This window comes from Pecten maximus, chromosome 14 (assembly GCF_902652985.1).
Source record: "Pecten maximus chromosome 14, xPecMax1.1, whole genome shotgun sequence".
NCBI classification, from domain to species: Eukaryota; Metazoa; Mollusca; class Bivalvia; order Pectinida; family Pectinidae; genus Pecten; species Pecten maximus.
In genome coordinates, this window is record NC_047028.1 from 36665359 (window position 1) to 36685776 (window position 20418).

A 20418-nucleotide genomic window follows, 5' to 3' on the forward strand; every position below is an offset into this window, starting at 1 on the left:
AAGAAGGGAGATAGGTCTGTAGTTCGAAGGCAAGTGTTTGTCTTCTTTTTTATATAAAGGCATAACTATTGCTTGTTTCCATAGGGACGGGTATATACATTTTGACAAAGACATATTAAATAATAGTTCAAGGGGTTTGCATATTGTTTTTGCAGTATATCTTAACATATGGTGGCTAATGCCATCATTACCCGGAGCTTTACCTAATTTCAATACTTCCAAAACATCTTTGATTTCCGAGTTGCTAACTTGAATAGATGACAAAGAAGAATTTGTTCTAGAATCTAAAGATGGAACTATAGTATCACTGTCATCAAGATTTGTGATAGATGAGAAATAATTATTTAACACTTCAGCCTTTTTAGAGTCATCATATACAATGTTGCCATGAACTGGATCAATCAGTGAAGGAATTTCAGTTGATTTGGCGCTAGTTTTTAATAACCTTCTTAACAATCTCCAATACGATTTGGGGTCCGATATTACATAACTGTCAATAAGCCCTTCTACATTATTATAAAATGATTCACGTGCATATTTTTTCATATTATTGACTTTATTTCTAGCTCTTTTAAAAGAGTTAATATCTGTATCGCGCTTACTTTTTCTGCATTTTTTATGTAGTCTGTCTCGTACTCGAATGCTTTTTCTCAGTTCAGACGTCATCCATGGCTTATCATTAGGTCTAATAGTAATACACTTTTTTGGAATGCACGTGCTAACCATGGATTTAAATGTATTGGTAAACTTTTCACAAGCATCATCAATATTTCCAGTCTCATTAAACATTTCATCCCAAGCAAAATTTTCAATTTGCCTGTTAAGTTCATTAAAATCCGATTGTTTATAGCACCATATTTCACGTTTAAAAGCTACATTGATTTTACACGGTATTTCTATATATACAAGACATGCTTCATGATCACTGATAGTTCTATCTATAGGTAAAACGGACGATTCAATAGTTTTAATTTGTTCTGAGATAATTACTGGATCAAGAAGAGTTTCACTATTGACTGTTATCCGAGTAGGATCATTTATAACATTGTTCAAATTAAAATCATTCAAAATATCTGATAAAGGATGTTGCCTTGATACAGTGAGCATATCAACATTTAAATCACCTACAATAATTATTTTTAACGATAAATCCAGAGCTTTCTCTACTGATGCACGAAATAATTCCCAAAAGGCATTAATGGTATTTGGAGGTCTATACACTGTGCACACCAAGATACTACTATGCGGAAAATCTAGTTGTATCCATATTAACTCACTATTAGGAATTTCTAAGTCCAAGCGTCTATTAGCTTTTATTTGAGATGAAACATATACTAGGATTCCACCTCCAGCAAAATTTCTATCAGCCCTGAACGGTTCACTAAAACCTTGTAATTCTATATCACGAGTAAGTATGTTATTATCAAGGTGAGTTTCTGTCAGTGATATTATATTGTAATCACTTGCTATGTTTGCGATATAGTCTATTTTGTTTCTAAAACTTCTAATATTTAAGTGGAAGATTGAGAGCTCATTAGTTATTGGACCTGGGTTTCGTTCAACATCCATACATATAAGCAACAACAATATGATAAAAAATAGGTATAAGTTATTGCTAAGATAACTTTGAAATAGTCTTTGCATAATTAAAATACTTTTACATGTAGGAAGGTACATATAGATATTTGTCTTGCATCCTTTTAGAAGCGATGTTAATATTTGTCTAATAGTACTAAAAGTCTTTTTACAGACTAGACCGTATGCGTTTATATAAAAAAGTCCAATCGCGGCCCTATAGCTTTCTAGGCTGCTACCCATTGTCAAATACACATACAATACAAGGCATAGGGACACGACCGGACGCGCACGTACGAGGTAGTCTCGCACGGGATGTATACAACATTTCGTGTGAACAAGTATATCTTGGATATAACAGTATAGATAGATCAGATGATAGAAAAGTCAAAGAACGAACAAATAGAGAACAGAGAGGAAGGAGAAACAACATGATAAGAAAGGTAATTAATGATAAATCATTTAAGTTGGTATTGTGAAAAAAAAAAAAATGCTTATCTAGGAAAAACCAAAACATTGAAAAAACGCCATATATACAATTTATATACAACGACAGGTACATAACATAGTACGTATATATATATATATATATAGTACTTATAACATGTTGTATAGGTAATGTATCACACATATACCAGTATAAATGTAATTAATGTGTCCCACACATACCAGTATAAATGTAATTAATGTATCACACATATATATATATATATAGTACTTATAACATGTTGTATAGGTAATGTATCACACATATACCAGTATAAATGTAATTAATGTGTCCCACACATACCAGTATAAATGTAATTAATGTATCACACATATACCAGTATAAATGTAATTAATGTATCACACATTCACCAGTATAAATGTAATGAATGTATCACACATATACCAGTATAAATGTAATTAATGTATCACACATATACCAGTATAAATGTAATTAATGTATCACACATACACCAGTATAAATGTAATTAATGTATCACACATATACCAGTATAAATGTAATTAATGTATCACACATATACCAGTATAAATGTAGTTAATGTATCACACATTTACCAGTATAAATGTAATTAATGTGTCCCACACATACCAGTATAAATGTAATTAATGTATCCCACATATACCAGTATAAATGTAATTAATGTATCACACATATACCAGTATAAATGTAATTAATGTATCACACATTTACCAGTATAAATGTAATTAATGTATCACACATACACCAGTATAAATGTAATTAATGTATCACACACACACCAGCATAAATGTAATTAATGTATCACACATATACCAGTATAAATGTAATTAATGTATCACACACACACCAGCATAAATGTAATTAATGTATCACACATATACCAGCACAGCTGTAATAATTGTTATAGATTGCTTCCATCTGGTGAAAATTACCGGTTTGTTTGACATTCAAACTTAAAATTATGACTTTTATTTACACTTGTACTGGTATATACGAGATATCAAATACTTAGATGTACACAATTCACGTGCACGTACTGCCCTTAATTTTACTTTTATATGCCATACATCGACAGCTATATATGTTTATAGAATTTTAGCCTGACATATAAACATTACTTGTTTATTATAGCTAATATAGAACTCATACATGTAAATATAGAAGTGTAAACTTATCTGATCATTATTCAATTTACATACTGTGTTAATTCTCATCAATAACATGTCCACACTATTTCTAAAATTGCTACTAAGATATACCTACTTAAATCACCACGATACATATACATTGTACATGTATATATATTTATCTTATTCCTTTTTTACATCAGCATGACATTTGTGTACATACTTATTTTAATTCAAATTTGCAGATATACATGTAATTTTACCCTGGTACATGCATGCACATACTCATTTTTTCACTTGGTCTATTACATTTTACTTTGCTACAGTATATGCATTGTATAATATGCAGTATTAAATGTATTTAGTAATTAACCCCGGTTTTTGTTTCGTGGTTATTTACGCAGGTATGTTTAAATACTTAAAGTATACTAGTTATATATATTTCAGCTTTATGCTACTAGTTCATATACATTTGTACATATTGTTATTCCTGTATATAATAGTTCTTATTTTATCGTAAGATAATACAGTTAGCTAATTTAGCTATTAAGAATTTTTTTTTTTTTTTTTTTTTTTTTTTTTTTCCTTCTTTTGCCTGCTGTAATGAAAATAATTTCAATACACTGTATATATATTATATATATATAATATATATACATTTATATAAATAAACATGAATCAACAAAGCAAAAAAAAAAAAAAAAAAAAAAAAAAAAAAAAAAATCTTGAAAGTTGATTAACACTAGATTTTATACCTTCTAAACACATTACAAATATTAACATGTTACATATGATACAAAGCTAGGTCATTAGCTTGATACTAATTGTGCAATATCCCCATACTTTTTAACCATGATCTTTTCTGTTTCGAAGGACACTCTGTAAAAAATACGGCCATCGTTTGTCCAAAATGAATGAATTTTTTTGTCCTTCTTTGCTTTTGCCAAGCCGCGGATAATTTCCTGTCGGGTAGTTGTCAGGTCCTCTGTGATAAATACGCGGAATGCGTCAGTTTGGATGTTTTTCAACTTGGTTCTTGCCTGGTAAATTTTATTTTTAATTTTCCAGTTCCTTAAGCGGCATATAATTTGAGCCTTCCCAGCACGAATGTCACCTATTACATGTGATCTGTTTATGTCTTCAATTGTAATCTTTACATCTAACTTTGCGCATACTTCAACAATTTTTTCGTCCGTTAGCTGTTTCTCATTTTCTTTTAGGGGTACCCCATGAAATCTCAAATTTGTGCGTCTACCATATTGGTTTAATTCTTCATTGGAACTTTCAACAATGTTAATTTTTTCTTCTAGTTTTTCAACTTTGTCAATGAGAACAGAGTTTTCTTGTTTGAGCACTGTAATTTGGTCTGTGAGCTGTTGTATCTTAGTCGTAAATGGGGACATAATCGCAGTAATCTGTTGACTTATAGCTGGCGCTAAAGCTGTTGCTAAACTTGGTACCAGTCCAGAAATAAAACCAGGGCTAGTAATAGTAGCTTGTACCAGTTGGGTAACATTCAATGAAGTTTGATGGATGGAAGTAGGTATAGTTGATTCTTTATTAACGTTATTGGCGGCCATATTTGGTGTTCTAATATCAGGTAGTGAAGATCTTCTACGTATTGGTAACGGAGATTCAATATTTAAAGAGTCTGGACTAATAGAATCGGTGATTTTTCTTTTCAAATTACTACTGGTAGGCGTACTACGAATATCTGCCATAACATAACACACTGTCCATATATAGGTAGGCCTATCGTCGAACAAAACGGGCACAAAGAAAACAGTACTCACTGAGTGTGTACATGCAGATATATCCAGTTGTTGTTCTCGAGTTGTTGTTATCGAGTTGATGTTTGAGTGGCACCCATTCTTGACTACACAATTGTGTTACCAGATGGTGGAGTTTTGGTCTCTGTCGTACTCTACATAGTTATTTTAACCAACTTGTTTACGGAGCTCACTAAGTACGTGTCGCCATTGTCGCCATCACCTCAACAGTCAAAGCTTGTGAAATATGCAGTCCGTAGCAGATGTCATAACTCTGCCCCCAACCTTCCCCTCCCTATCTACGCTAACCGACAATTGAATTCTGACATGGTTTCAAGTTCTGATTTGTTTTTATTCTTAGTAACGGCTTTCCAAAAGCTACCTGACACAAGCAAAAAATCAATTATTAAATCTGACACGCATGTAAAATCAGATTTAATCAGTTGTTCTGTATATACAGGTATCTTTACACCATCAGGTGAATAGGGAGTTCTCTATGGTCAAATAAGGTAATACATGTACATATAAAAACTATACATCTGAGCATTCTAATCAACAGGATTAGTTAGAAAAAAGTTTGTAAAAACACTGATAAAACATTAGAACTAGTGAGATTGGTAGTTATGGTACAAGTGAGGTGTCGACCGTTGTCACCAATGTCCACTGATGCCAACTGAAACTTACGTGGGAAGGAATGTAAAGATCAAAAGAGGAAGTGGTATCAACGTCGATGGCATGGAACCCGGAATTTGACCCATAGAGGACCTTTAACCTCTGACCTTCCTCGACTGTCAGATCCACCAGTAGGGGTCTGTGGACTAGATCACTGAAAGACTGAAGGGACAAATACGTTCAATCTTCTTTGTTCTCATTTGTCTCAAATTCATCTTTCATTCACACATGTTTTTATTAACTCTTTATAATCCACTGCTAAACATTATTATCTCCCCTTTACTGACCCACTCATGATTAGGTTTCATTTAAGCATTTTAATTAAAATCTACAGTAACTAAAGTACCGTAATGAAGTATGATCCATCTCAAAATAAACAAACTTTTCATTTCAAACTTTTGGTTACGTCTCTCAAATTAAAATACTTCATGACCAAATACAGTAAAGTGGCTGAAAACATAGACCCCTCGTATGCTGACGGAAATAGACGTAAAAATCAGAGAATTTTTACTGTGACAATTTGTATTGACAGCACTCCTAGCAACCACCAAACATCCAATCAATAGCACTTGTAAAGAGCAGATCCAAAATGCAATTAAAGGAAAATTTGATGGAATAAAGCTTCCTGTTTGTAAAGAAACTCCTGAATACCTTAAAAGCCATAAATTTGTGGTAGGGTTTGGGGGCCCAGGCGTAGATTTCTATGCTCTCTTGTAGGGCTATGACAAGGAACTTGATTTTCTCATATTTCACTGCAAAGAAAACATTCAATTTGGATGATATTATGCATTGATCAGAAATGTAAGAAATATATAGACATACAATATTTGCCTCTAGGATTTTAAGATGGTATAAACAACATGTATTACTGCTATGATTTAAAATATCTCTAATTTGTATATTCTTTATACAAGTAATTGTGATTATATCCATATATATCAAATTTCTGTTAATGTAACATTCCTGTTTATATCAAATTATTCCTCTTTATATCAAAAGTTCTGAAATGTAACATCCATGCTCATTTCAAATATATATTAATATAACATTCCTATTTTCATCACGTTTATACATTCTATATTTATTTTATGCCACATTTTCATCTAGCTAACAAAATTACTGAATTATACATTGGAACATTCAGCTACCGAAGAAAATCTGCTACATCAGCCTGTCAAACCTGATCCATCATTACCTATTTTGAAGTGGACACAGCCTTCTAGATCGCCAACATTGACAAAACCACTCCTCTTGTCGTTCTGGAAAAAAAAAAGAAAACCACTGATTTTAAAACTAAACATGTAAGGCAATTATTTTCACCATTGCCTCCCTCTGTGGTGTTCCACACTTCGGCTTTTCTCTCACATACAATCTATGACTGAAATACAATTAAGAAGAAAAATATCTATTCAAGAAGACATCAGTCACAGAAGAGTTGAGGAAAAATCGATTAAAGGGAGATAACTCTTTCTTGCTTAGGAAACAAAAGAACTACATCAATATAATGATATTCTGTACTGCAGTTAATTCATATTAGCAATACTCCGGTAGGAACTAATTTGAACAAGAGTACATGGCTACTCCCTCCTGGGAGTATTCTGGGGAAGGGGGGATCTGTGTTGATGGGTACAGAGATCATTTCAATACCGACTTGGATCAAGCTAGAATATTTCATCGGAAATTATTTCACAAGAGTGATTTTAACGAACGCTGTATAACTGCAGCTATACAAGATTATCCATCTTGCCAATCGGAGCCGAAATAAAATACATGTTGTGTCAAGATTTAGGAATCAGTGCGGAGTTTGAAATTCCTACTGGGTATAATTGCACGGTGTGAGAAATGGTGTCAGTCCCAAAGTGCCAACACTCCTACATCAATCGTGTTTTCCCCTATCACTAACTCGGGTCACGAAAAATAACAAATTACAATTATTTTAATTCTACGACATTTATCAACATTCAAATCTATTTCTGTGACATACAAATCGCAGGAAAATGTTTTATTTTTTAATCGTATATCAGTGTTTATAGCATGCTGTCGAAATCAATAATTTACTACATGTAATATCAGAAAACGTATCTGTTGTACGGAACACCCCCATCAATTTTAGAATCTTTTAACAAGTGAAATATTGCCAAAATCTCAAAAACTGTGATTTTTCACCCTGACTGCTGACAAGACAGAAATCTACAAATTATATTCAATGTATAAAGATTGGTTGAAGCATTTCCAGCTTCCAACATCAATCAAAACAAATTATTGAGTTTATTCCAGACTTTTTAAAACTTCTATCAGTTTATCTTCAATGAAAATCTGCATTTGACATATATGTACATAACATAATTATCTAAACTCACATTTGACATATATGTATATAACAAAATTATCTAAACTTCTCCGTTATTTTAATCAACATCCATCTTGATTACAAAATACAGCAGAATTTAAATGAAATTCAGACTTACAAAATCTATCTCTGCCTCCCCCTTATTACTGCTAGTTTTGTGCCATTTAAACATTTTTCATTTTTATTTTTGAAATTGAAAAGTTGAATGTCTTCACCTATAGACATTTGAACAATTTTCCTTCAAACTCTCGACAGACAGGAAATCAGACAGACTATTATCTCAATCTTTTAAGTTTTCAGGAGACAAGACGTCCAATTATTTCGATCGTTGTCTGACAACATGGTCATTTCATTTAATTGTTTTACCGTTTTACACAAAAGTACTGCTTACTTGCAGGTCAGTCAAACAGCATCAACACACTTCTTCCAACTTGACTAATTTCTTGCAATTTTTACAACATTTTTCAATCACCATTTAGTCTGCAACAGCATGTCCTTTTACTGAGTAAACTACAAAGCAAGGAATTTTTTTTTTTTTTTTTTTTTTGCATCAATCTTCAAGCCTGCACCAGTAATTGCTTCCAGGAGCATAATTGTCTACTTTGGCTTCAAGTGTTGTAATCTGTAGCTTGGTCAATTGTTTTGGTTTTTTCTTTGTCAAATAATCGGAGACTGAAGATTGTGAGCTCATTTCTCGACTAGACAGCCAGGTGTATTGAGCTGTTAATGGCCTCTGCAGGGCCACATTTGCAAGGCTATAATTACTGGTACTGTTTGTAAGGCATGTATTGCAAGGCCATGCCTGGCGCCTTTCGCAGGGCCGATTTTGGCCTCTTGGGGATGTTATTGCGGGGCCATGACTGGTGCCCTCTGTATGGTTGTTACTGGCCTCTGTGGGGCTGTTACTGGCCCCTCTTTGGGGCAGTATTGTAAGGCTTTTACTGGTTCCTTCTGTTAGGGAGTTATCATTAGGCTAGGACCAACATACTCTGGTTTATTACTGGCCTCTCTGTGGGGCCGTTATTGACCCCGATTTGGGGCAGAATTGTAAGGCTTTTACTGGTTCCTTCTGTTAGGGAGTTACCATTAGGCTAGGACCAACATACTCTGGTTTATTACTGGCCTCTGTAGGAATGTCATCAGGAGGCAATGACCCAGTACAGCTCAGTCATTATTGGTCTTTGCAGGGTGGTTGCTGGCTCATCTTTTGGTCGTTATTGCAAGACCATTACTTATCTCTATGAGTCCTTATTGGCCTCTGTCACAGCAATACTGGCTTCTGTTTGAGAGCCTTACTGTCCCCTCTTTGGGAGCCTTACTGCCCCCTCTTTGGGACCTCTATCTTCCCTCTTTGGGAGCCTTACTGCCCCCTCTTTGGGACCTCTATCTTCCCTCTTTGGGAGCCTTACTGCCCCCTCTTTGGGACCTCTATCTTCCCTCTTTGGGAGCCTTACTGCCCCCTCTTTGGGACCTCTATCTTCACTCTTTGGGAGCCTTACTGCCCCCTCTTTGGGACCTCTATCTTCCCTTTTTGGGAGCCTTACTGTCCCCACTTTGGGAGCCTTACTGCCACCTCTTTGGGAGCCTTACTGCCACCTCTTTGGGAGCCTTACTGCCCCTCTTTGGGAGCCTTACTAACCCCTCTTCGGGAGCCTTACTGACCCCTCTTTGGAAGCCTTACTGTCCCCTCTTTGGAAGCCTTACTGACCCCTCTTTGGGAGCCTTACTGCCCCCTCTTTGGAAGACTTACTGCCCCCTCATTAGGAAGCCTTACTGACCCCTCTTTGGAAGCCTTACTGACCCCTCTTTGTGAGTCTTACTGTCCACTCTTTGGGAGCCTTACTGTCCCCTCTTTTGGGGCCTTACTTCCCTCTCTTTGGGAGCCTTACTGCCCCCTCTTTGGAGGCCTAACTGCCCTCTCTTTGGGAGGCTTACTGCCCCCTCTTTTGGAGCCTTACTGCCCCCTCTTTAGGACTTCTACCTTCCCTCTCTGGGAGCCACATCCTGCCCCCTCTTTGGGCGCTCTAACTGTCTCTCTTTGGAAGCCTCACTGACCCCTCTTTGGGAGCCTCACTGGCCCCTTTTTGAAGGTACTACTATCCTAGGGCATGCAGCATGCTAAGAATCATAAAGATACCTACAACACTTACGCCTTCCGTCTTGAAGATTTTGTTTTTTAACCAGTTCAGGTAAAACACTCGTATCTTGTTCTTTTTGCCGGAGATTGTTACTAGAATGTTCTGTCCCTCCAAAACTTCCATCTGCTGGAAACGGCGCCGGGAAATCAACGTGTATACTGTAGGAATAAACATTGTGAAATAAATATATACTTCAGCTTCATTTGCCAAGATGGAAATATTAACTTAGAGCTACAAAACAGAAAAAAATTCCTATAAATTTATTCAGTTCTGAAAACAGATTTTTAAATTTTAATAGGAAAACAAACCAGAATATGGAAATCATTATTCATTTTGTGTTCTTAAACAAAAGAAACACCCACAAACCTTATTTGGGTTTGGGAGATGTAGTTTCAAACCTTCACAGCAACTTCCGGACAAAAATATTCGAAACAGTCAAATTGTTAAGAAACAATGTTTTATTTTTCACAATAAATTCTTTTGAATCGACACATTTTATTTTTGGTCGGGCGGGTTACGCCAAACCAACTATATTTTTTGTTTGGCCTAAAGGAACTTGATAAGAGGAAGAGAATCTCACCTTTTCCCTGACCACTTCGGTCCAGTAACATCAAACCACTCTCAGTTCCTATCAGCAGATTCACCCCTGTATCAAAGAACAATAAATTTATAATCATAAATATGGTTTAACCTTTCAACCCTCAGAAACTTAGTGGACTCTACCATTCTTTTATAATTTGAAGTCCAATATGGTCAGTAGGGGTGAAAGGGTTAAAGTATAGTGAAAATTTACATAGGTAATTCACAAAGTACTGTGTACTAGATATTGTTTACTGTATCAAAAAGAGGTAAAAATTCACAAAATTAAAATCTTGGTTCAGTTGAAAGATTTCCCACTAAAATTCCCAAAATCTAAATCTTGGTTCAGTTGAAAGATTGCTCACTACTCATATTGGGATATCAAACCTACCCCATAATGCTGCACACAAAATGTCCGAGTTGAACTTTTTCTTGTATTTCCTAATTTCCGGAGTGTCCCCGATGGCCTCCGTCGTGGTTTGTGACGGGGTCACGTTGACATTGATTTGAGAGCCTCTCCGTGACTGCTGAGATATGGAACCAATCGTTGATCCCTCCGCTCCAAAACCAAATGCTGAAAATGACCTCTGGTGTCTCATCGATGGGGTGACCGCACTACTAACAGCTTGTCGATACTGGTCAGAAGAGGAAAGTGGACATTGGTCAAAGGAAGAAAAGTGGACATCAGTATAGTGGACAATGATCAAATGAAGAAAAGTGGACATCAGGAATTTTTTTTAAATGAACATCAATGTATGGTCAAGATGAAATTGAATCAATCAATACAGAAAATATTTCTGAATTTTATTTAACAACATTTTTTCTTTATGGCTTTGATTTTCAATTTTTCTTGAATTAAAATATGTCAAATATTAATTTCTTTATTATTATTATTAAGACCAGTATAAGGCTATGTTATGTATATATATGTATAATATTACCATTTTGTACATATTTTACACATGTACATATATGTATACATGAAGTTTACATTCTTGAGTATAAATTGAGTACAAAACTAAATAGATTTAGCAGAATCACACTGTTACGATGGAAAAAGTTGAAATATTAGACAAACATTCAACACATCAATTCGAGTTATAATTGTCCAGCTATGTGACAAAGGGAAAACGTATTCAACACGTGACACAAACAAGCCAGAAAGCAATAGATGTGGTGATTATGAGTATATCATGATGTCCTGAAGGTATAATATAGCCAACTTTTAAAAACTTTCACAGGATTTCTGTGTGATATATGGATAGACGAACTGGATTTGTAACATAATGAGCATATGACCAAGTTTTATTGATGGTTATGTGTGAAGTTAGGTTCAAGTACCATATTTATCCTCCAAGTTTAGTACAGTATTTATCTTTGCCCCTCCCCTAGAGTAAAAGTTTAGTACCGTATTTATCCTCAAATATCACCCTCTCCCCTAATGTAAAAGTTTAGTAATGTATTTATCCTCAAATATCACCCCCTCCTCTAGTGTAAAAGTTTAGTACCGTATTTATCCTCAAATATCCTCCCCTCCTCTAGTGTAAAAGTTTAGTACCGTATTTATCCTCAAACATCATCCCCTCCTCTACTGTTAACACTTAATTAGTACCATATCTATCCTCAATGCCCCTCCCCTAATGTAAAAGTTGATACTGTATTTATCCTCAAATAAACCCCCTCTTTAGTGTAAAAGTTTAGTACTAAAGGTTTGGGAAAGGCTTTTTCGTGAACCACTTATTTTTGTGGCCAGGGGCTTATTCAAGAAAAATTCGGTATCTGAACAATCCTAACCCCACAAATAGAAAGAAGATATGAAATCTGGACCTTAAATGTTGATGAAAATGAAAACGATTATAAGAGAAACTGTTATTTGTAAGAAAACTGTTATCAGTTAGAAATAGAGAGGCATCTATACAGTGATAATCACAGATATAGGCCGACTTTAAATGAGTATGAATGATGTGTATTATAGTAGCCGTTAACTAAGCCGTATAAGCTAGCGCGGTGTAATATGATACCGGGTACGTGGGAACCCTGTCGTTTGTCTTACTGGAGTTTTTGGTTGTACCTCGTCTGACGTGGTTTTGTCCTGCGGCCGTTGGGGTGTGGGCGGGGATCGTGACTGTGGCGGCGTGTGGGGAGGGAGTAAGTCTGGTAGAACACCGCTACTAGCACTGTGACGGGGAGACTGGATTGCTGTGAAATAAAATCAGACATAAGCAAGTTGAAATATATATCTCAACATTTCTTTTCATAAGATGTAACACTAGGGATTAGAAAAGTGAAAATTTCCTCGCCAAAGTGGAAGTTTCTGACACTTTCTGCTTAACATACCACAGGTTTTTTTTATTATTATCAACAGTTTTCTATTATTACCACCAGTTTTTTAACATTACCACCAGTTTACCATCATTACCACTAAATTTTGATTATTTCCACTGGATTTTAATTATTACCACCAATTTGGTTATTGATAAAACCAGACTGCTAAATCTTTCATCTGTTTCAGAATATTCGCCGATGGCCTTCGTCACGGCTGGGCTTTGGCGAGGAAATTTCCACTTTTCTAATCCCTAGTGTTAAGATTCTTAAAGAGTGGCAACATAGAAAGGAATTTATCTAACGAGATGAACAATGAACATACAAACATCGTAAGGGGATGATAATTCAAGAATTTAATTTGTGGGGAAATAAGTAAAATTTAAATTATCCTACATCTTGATATACTTACCTCCGAGTGCACCAGGAGCGGACGAGTTCGAAGCCGTCTTGCCTACCGGTACCTTGTTACCAGACCCCGTCCTCTGTAGTTCCGCCCGCCGGGGATCTCGTCGATCGCCTTCTTGCATGGCATTTTCATTTTTGTTCTGTAACATATAAACAAAAGATTCCTGAAATCACTAGTCTACTTGGTTTATTTTTGTAATATCACATAAATTAGATTAACCTTGTCAGTTAACTCTGTGACATCACACAACAAATATGATGATGTCACAAATTCATGGCAAAACTGTAGGTACTTTTTTCCAAACTCCGTTAATATTAATGATGAATAGAATCTCAAACTTGGGTCCATGATACAGAAAATTCATTGAACTATTATTCTATCTCAACAACTTAATGTTGATGACCTAGTCATCCTTTTCGTGCGACGCATCTAATTTTAAACATTATCCCCAAGCTATAAACTTCGAGCTGAATTCTTTCCATTCCATATCTTGAATTTTCAAAGTACATAATCCTGTAATTTTGATAAAACAACAAGCATTTTGATCTGTTCAAACAATACCTTCAAACTTAATTACAAATTTTACATCAATTTTAAAGAAGCACTTATATGCCTGCAGGCTGTAGTATTCAATGTAATAGTTAAAATTTTATCTTTAAAATTGTGTGCTTGTCTATTCCATATTTTTTCTAGATGTTTTTGGAAACAGGTTTATTTTTTTATATATTTCTGTACATCAAGACACCGATGTCAACTTTGACTCATCAACTCTGATCAAGACTTATAAATACTGGCATCAATGATGTTCCTTCATTTGGCCTTAATTTGACAAAATATCTGGATTCTTCCAAAAGCCCACAGCAAACAAGTGACACAAAATTCAAATTAACACCCTGATTAAAGACATCATAAAACAGCAAATGGGATAACATATCCCCACACACATGATACACCATTCACACTTGTTCAGCGACATATTTGCCAGTATATAGGGGCATTTTTCATCATTAAAAAGATAGAACATTGCAGCGATCTCCAATTACACATTCATGTCGCAATGTTCAATTCATATCCATTATCGCCGAGATTGAATTCCACGAGGCCTATCATTATTTTAACAGTATAAATCGTTAGCCATGGTCACCATCCCACATCTCGTAGCGTTATTTCTCCCCGACTTCTGAGAAAAACCATCACCTATCCAACTGTCTTCAACAAGAAAAATTACTATAATCCACTTTTGCTTCATAAAGTTAAATATTGCGTTTGCGCCACCATACATAATCCCGCATGCTGACGTTTATTGTTTCCGTGACCTAATTATGCCAGGCCGTGCGAGGCTGCAGCAATATGTCTTTGTGAAAACCACTTGTGACAAAAGCAAACTAAGAACAAATGAGCAGAAATATTATCTGCCGAACAAGGACATTAGTTGTAACAGAAGATTAATTAGGCTGGACTGATGGGGACATTATTTTTACATTCTTGTAACATCTATTATACATTATACAATTTTTATCCATTTTCAGAATTTGGATACAGTTTCTTTGTTAGACAATTTAAACTGTACATTTGCCAGTAATTCTTGTCATTTTTTTCCTTTTTCCAGAATTTTAATATCTTTTTGTGATATCAATCAAAAAATCTAATACCAGTTACAACAGTTTTCGCAAATAATTTCCAAATCTCCTTCCCGATATTCTCCCCTAGTTTGAAAATTATGATTGAACACAAATACAAAAGACTTTAAAATTTTAGTCTTTTTTTTCTAATTTGTTTTTTTGAATTATGTTCAGTTTCTGCATTAGCATGCATTCGAAGTTCACAGTAAGTTTAAATATTTTGTTATGAGGTAGCCAAGCAGATAGTTTTTTTTTTTTAATTATTCAACATCTGCCTCCAAGCATCAACATTCGACTACTTATCTTTCGTAATTTCACAAGAGGCACTTTCAAAAGTAGATATGAAGGCCAGTAGATTGACCGGGTGCGTCACATAAACTACGCTTAATTAACGTCGGGTGTTATTGGGTACAGGCTAATTTGATTGACACTTGTAGCATATATATATATCAGGTATAGCATAATTATGGAAGGGCCCTCTTCAGATAGGGTCGACATCAACTCATGGCAAAAATTCTACGTCTACAAAATATTTTCAAAGAAGATAGTCAATTGTTGGCAAAAGACAATCTGAAACTGGCAGATATGTTTTCTCCAAAGAGTGAAATGTACATTTCATCATTGAACCAGACAACACACATCAATCAATGTTTGAAATGTACATTTCATGCATCATTACAAAGAATCTTTCCTAATTCAACCTGAATATAAACTGAACGTTACAAAGACCTGTAATTAATTATTTAGATTGCCATCCTCGCTACTAAATGTTACATTTAGCTGTAGGACATTACACAGATGTTCAGAAAATGAGAAATAAATTGATATTTTCTGAAGTCTCGGCAAAATAATTCAATCTTGTGTACATGGAAGTTCTGCTTATGACATCATCAACCATTTAGAGAGTGCAGAGTAGAACCGAAACCATTTCCAGTGGCGTCATTTTGATAACAATGACCAAATCCAATAAAAATTCCATTATCATATTGGGGAATATCCGCGACACAATCAGAGCTATATGACAAAGAATCGCAGCAAAAAAAAAAAAAAAGACATTTTTTCCTGACGAGTCTACGAAGTCTTCAATCAAGATCCATAATCAAATTTGAATCTTTATAAGGTCTTGAATCGCGATTATGGAAAGCAATCAAGGAGTGAAATTGACGTGTGACAACCATTGAGAAACTCTCCACTGGAATCTGCAGCAACAGTCAACCATTATCAACCCTTATCGTAAAAACCTGAAGGGCTACACACGCCACACTGATAAACGCTCGGCCAGCCAACAGCCCCTTCAGCATCATCACTTGATGATGTAAGCCATCAAATCGTAACCAGAAATTTTCCAATTTCACTTATTTAAAATTTCCGCTCTAAACATCTGGCATGATCGTTTTTTAAAAGTATTTATTTTTTAATCGTTTGTTGCAATTTATGTTGCTGCTCATAATGTGTTAATTAAAGTTTCTGTACTTTTGAAATGAGCTCTGACTTCTGCTAGAGTGCGCTGCAAGTGAAGCAGCAGTGAAATGCTTCCTTTTATTACAGATATTAAAATCGTTATCATTTTCAAATTAACAACAGTTAGAAATTCTGCCCTCACTATACCCACAAGGAAATGTGCCAGTCTGGTAACCTCAATGGGCCTCCGTGATTTTTTTATTATTACGGTGACCAACATTTATGAGTCACAAAATCACAGGGATGCTGAGAATCTCCCGAGAGATTTAGTTAAGACAGGATTCTTCATCCTAATTCCTCCAGCAACATCACTTAAGCTTTATACACAGCGCCTGACATGCTCCTTCGGGTACCAACAAAAACGAAACGAAAAAGAAATAATTTAATGTAACTGGAAGATATCTTGTACAAGTCGTGTATCTTAAATACATTTCTACTTCAACAGAATAAAATTAAAACGGGTAAGAATTATAAGATATAGACTTAAACAATTCAATATAAACCGCCCGACGTCAAGATTGAATCAAACATATTTGGTATAGATTGGGAGAAATACACATTCTGGTTCAGACAAATAGACAGGAATTCATTCAAATATCCTCCAGACCCCCACATTTCCTGACATGTACATTTTCTGAAAGTTTTCCCTGACAAAAACCGCCTCAAAGTGATTAAAACTTCCATCTATATGGTCACAATAGATATGTCAATACCAGTAAGGGAAATCATTATTAATCAACCTTTAGGCCAAAAAATGGTGAATGCTTTCTTGGAATTGATGTGAAATATACATATATCAGAATTAGACAGAAAATATAGAAATATATTTACACAGACATCAAAACAGACAGACAAATAACAAACAAACAAACAGAGCGAGACACAAACTGTGAATGAAAGAAAGAATTAAAAGAAAGACTTGGAGCAAATTATACATGCAAACAATGTCCATCATGCCCTATGCATAAATGTCTCAATGAACCGCAGAGATGTAAACGGACAAGTAATTTGATGATCTGACACGAACTTTAATTTCTGCTAGTGCCGATTCTGATTAGCAGTACACTGCCCCCCCCCCCTCCTTCTCCTCCTCCCGACATCAAGACAACACCAAACCACAATGCCTTTGTTCAGCACCTTGTTCCATACATGTTAGAGTGAAATTACTTTCAGAGACATGCCATTCCTTTATCCGGACTCCTTTCTTCGATTTTGATGAAAGCGACTGTCGTAATAGATTGGATTCACTTTATTTGCATTGCTAACCACAGACATAGATTGAACGGAGAACCCCGTCATTGTGACTTTAAAGGAGACCCTGTCGCTGTGATTTTAACGGAAAGTAAGAAAGTTACTTTGATGATGTTTAAGAATAACACACTCTCTTTAAACATTAGACCCGGTTTACACTTAAACATCAATTCACTTTGAAACTATCTATCATTTTAAAATTCATGTGTAAAATGTACGCTAATGTAGTTCTTTAATCGCTTTCAGAAAGTGAGTAAAATTACTTAAATATTCATAGTAACAAATATTCATGACTGTTAAATCTGATCTTGGTTAATTATATTATTGTTCCTGTGAACTTTTAAGATCTTATCAATTTTTATTTGAAGTACGTAGTTCATACCTAACTTTTGAAATGTAAAAGTTCTAATCTTATTAAATTCTTTCATCAGCCAGGTTCCAAAATATTTAAATTTACTAAGGAAAAATAAGTAGAAAAATTTTAATTTAACCAATACGTCTATTTGACAAACTGAATTTGTACAAAATACCTATAGTATACTGTTTTTTTAAAGATCTGATTCAACTGTAATTGCAAAGTCCTATCTCAACTGCTAAGTCTAAAAGAGGGGTTCAGAAGGTGAATTTAGAGATAGAGAGAAATTTTAAGGGATAGGGTCCTTGAGAATGTTGTTATATACATGTATAGATTTACTTGCTAATTTTTAGATTCTTGGAGGTAATGGATGTAAATAAATAATCCAATATTTACATGTTAAGCTGACTAATGTTTCTGATGTACATAAGCCTGAGGAAAAAGATCAAATGAATGGCGGTACCGAGGTATGGAACAGTTTGATTTAAGGAAATCTATGTTTATAGACGACTAATATTTCAAAGCCAATGATAAGAACAGAGAAATCGTTAAATGATTTTCAAAACTAAATGTAAACAAATTTGGAAGTCTGTAAATAACACAGCCAGTGGACATGAAACAGTATCTTCATTGAAGAGCTTGTCACTGATACTTCACCACCATAATTATTAGGTAGAACCATATGATAAGTTAGTATACGAAGAATGACTGAAGTCGGCAAGTTCTAATCTCTTCCAAGCCTTCGACTGTCTATCCCTCCAGTACAACATACTGCTCTCATCAGTATACTTTCAAACCCATTATATATAATTTCTCTAACATTTCCGATTATGTGGACTGACTTCAATCATTTTCAGGGATGTAATGGGGCAAGAGGCTGGCTCCCTAGGGGCACAAACCCAACAGGCTGGAGAGGGCTGAGTTTGGCCTGTCTACAGCTCAGATGAATTATGAGAGGTGGCGTGTGCCTCATTTCACAGCTCGTGGCTTCCCAAAAGACCATATCCATATGACCGTCTGCTTAAATCACACTGTCTCAGTCACACTCAATCGGCCCTCTGTTCTGCCTTTCACTCAAAGTTCAACACAGGTGTTTTAATTTGAAGGAATTTGCTAAAAAGTCAACCGATACGTTCCTGAATATTTCAGTTTTCTCAGTCAATAATCATCAAAGAAATTCACAAAGGAATTCTTAAGAAGGTTTTTCAAACCGTTCATGATAAGGAATTTATTGCTTTATTATATAGTCGTTATACAGAGTTTTTGGTTTGGTTTGTTTTGTTTAACGTCCTATTAACAGCCAGGGTCATTTAAGGATGTGCCAGGTTTTGGAGTTGGAGGAAAGCCGGAGTACCTGGAGAAAAACCACTGGCCTACGGTCAGTACCTGGCAACTGCCCCACATAGGTTTCGAACTCGCAACCCAGAGGTGGAGGGCTAGTGTTAAAGTGTCGGGACACCTTAACAACTCGGCCACCGCGGCATCCCATTATACAGAGCAATAACTCCATTTTCCATGGAAGAAATGTTGGTTTAACAAACTGTTCTGACCAACAGAGAACTTCATGGTATACAGACTCTCTAATACACAAGCAAGCTAACATTCACAGATGCATGCTTACCAGTAATTCTAGACAAGGGAAGCTTTTGACACCAGCTAGCTTACCAGTAATTCTAGACAAGGAAACATTTGACCAAGCTAGCTTACCAGTAATTCTAGACAAGGAAATATTTGACACTAGCTAGCTTACCAGTGATTCTAGACAAGAAACGTTTGACACCAGCTAGCTTACCAGTAATTCTAGACAAGGAAACATTTGACCAAGCTAGCTTACCAGTAATTCTAGACAAGGAAATATTTGACACTAGCTAGCTTACCAGTGATTCTAGACAAGAAACGTTTGACACCAGCTAGCTTACCAGTAATTCTAGACAAGGAAACCTTTCAATACCAGCTAGCTTACCAGTAATTCTAGACGAGGAAATGTTTGACACCAAACTAGCTTACCAGTAATTCTAGTCAAGGAAACCTTAGACACATGCTTACCAGTAATTTTAAACAAAGAAACCCTTGACAGACATTTACTGGTAATTTCAAACAGGATTCCCTATCCTTTACTATATACCTGGGTTTTCTGGTAAGAACACTTTACCGGACAGTGAATTCAAGGTCACCAATATCAAGTGGATGTTTCCATTTTATTAAATATCCGCCCCAGACATCTCCATCTCAGACAAGTAAATTACAAGATCCGGTTTTAGTGTGACTTTGACCCGACTTATTCCCTATAAATGTCTTTAG

General features: G+C 35.3%; 1 protein-coding gene across 13 annotated transcripts in view; it reads right to left on the reverse strand.

Moving 5' to 3' along the window:
* The window catches only part of LOC117342172 (misshapen-like kinase 1), a 116771-nt gene that overhangs the window by 14783 nt on the left and 81570 nt on the right, over nucleotides 1-20418 (reverse strand). For 10 of the 13 annotated variants that reach the window (XM_033904195.1, XM_033904192.1, XM_033904194.1 and 7 more), the window contains 8 exons: nucleotides 13432-13567; nucleotides 12751-12896; nucleotides 11089-11332; nucleotides 10699-10764; nucleotides 10122-10276; nucleotides 6826-6889; nucleotides 6282-6382; nucleotides 5643-5792 (listed from right to left, as the gene is read on the reverse strand). In XM_033904195.1, coding sequence (XP_033760086.1) covers nucleotides 5643-5792; nucleotides 6282-6382; nucleotides 6826-6889; nucleotides 10122-10276; nucleotides 10699-10764; nucleotides 11089-11332; nucleotides 12751-12896; nucleotides 13432-13567 — 1062 coding nt within the window. The remainder of the gene's footprint in view (nucleotides 1-5642; nucleotides 5793-6281; nucleotides 6383-6825; nucleotides 6890-10121; nucleotides 10277-10698; nucleotides 10765-11088; nucleotides 11333-12750; nucleotides 12897-13431; nucleotides 13568-20418) is intronic. The other 3 variants (XM_033904196.1, XM_033904187.1, XM_033904186.1) reach the window with 3 other exon arrangements.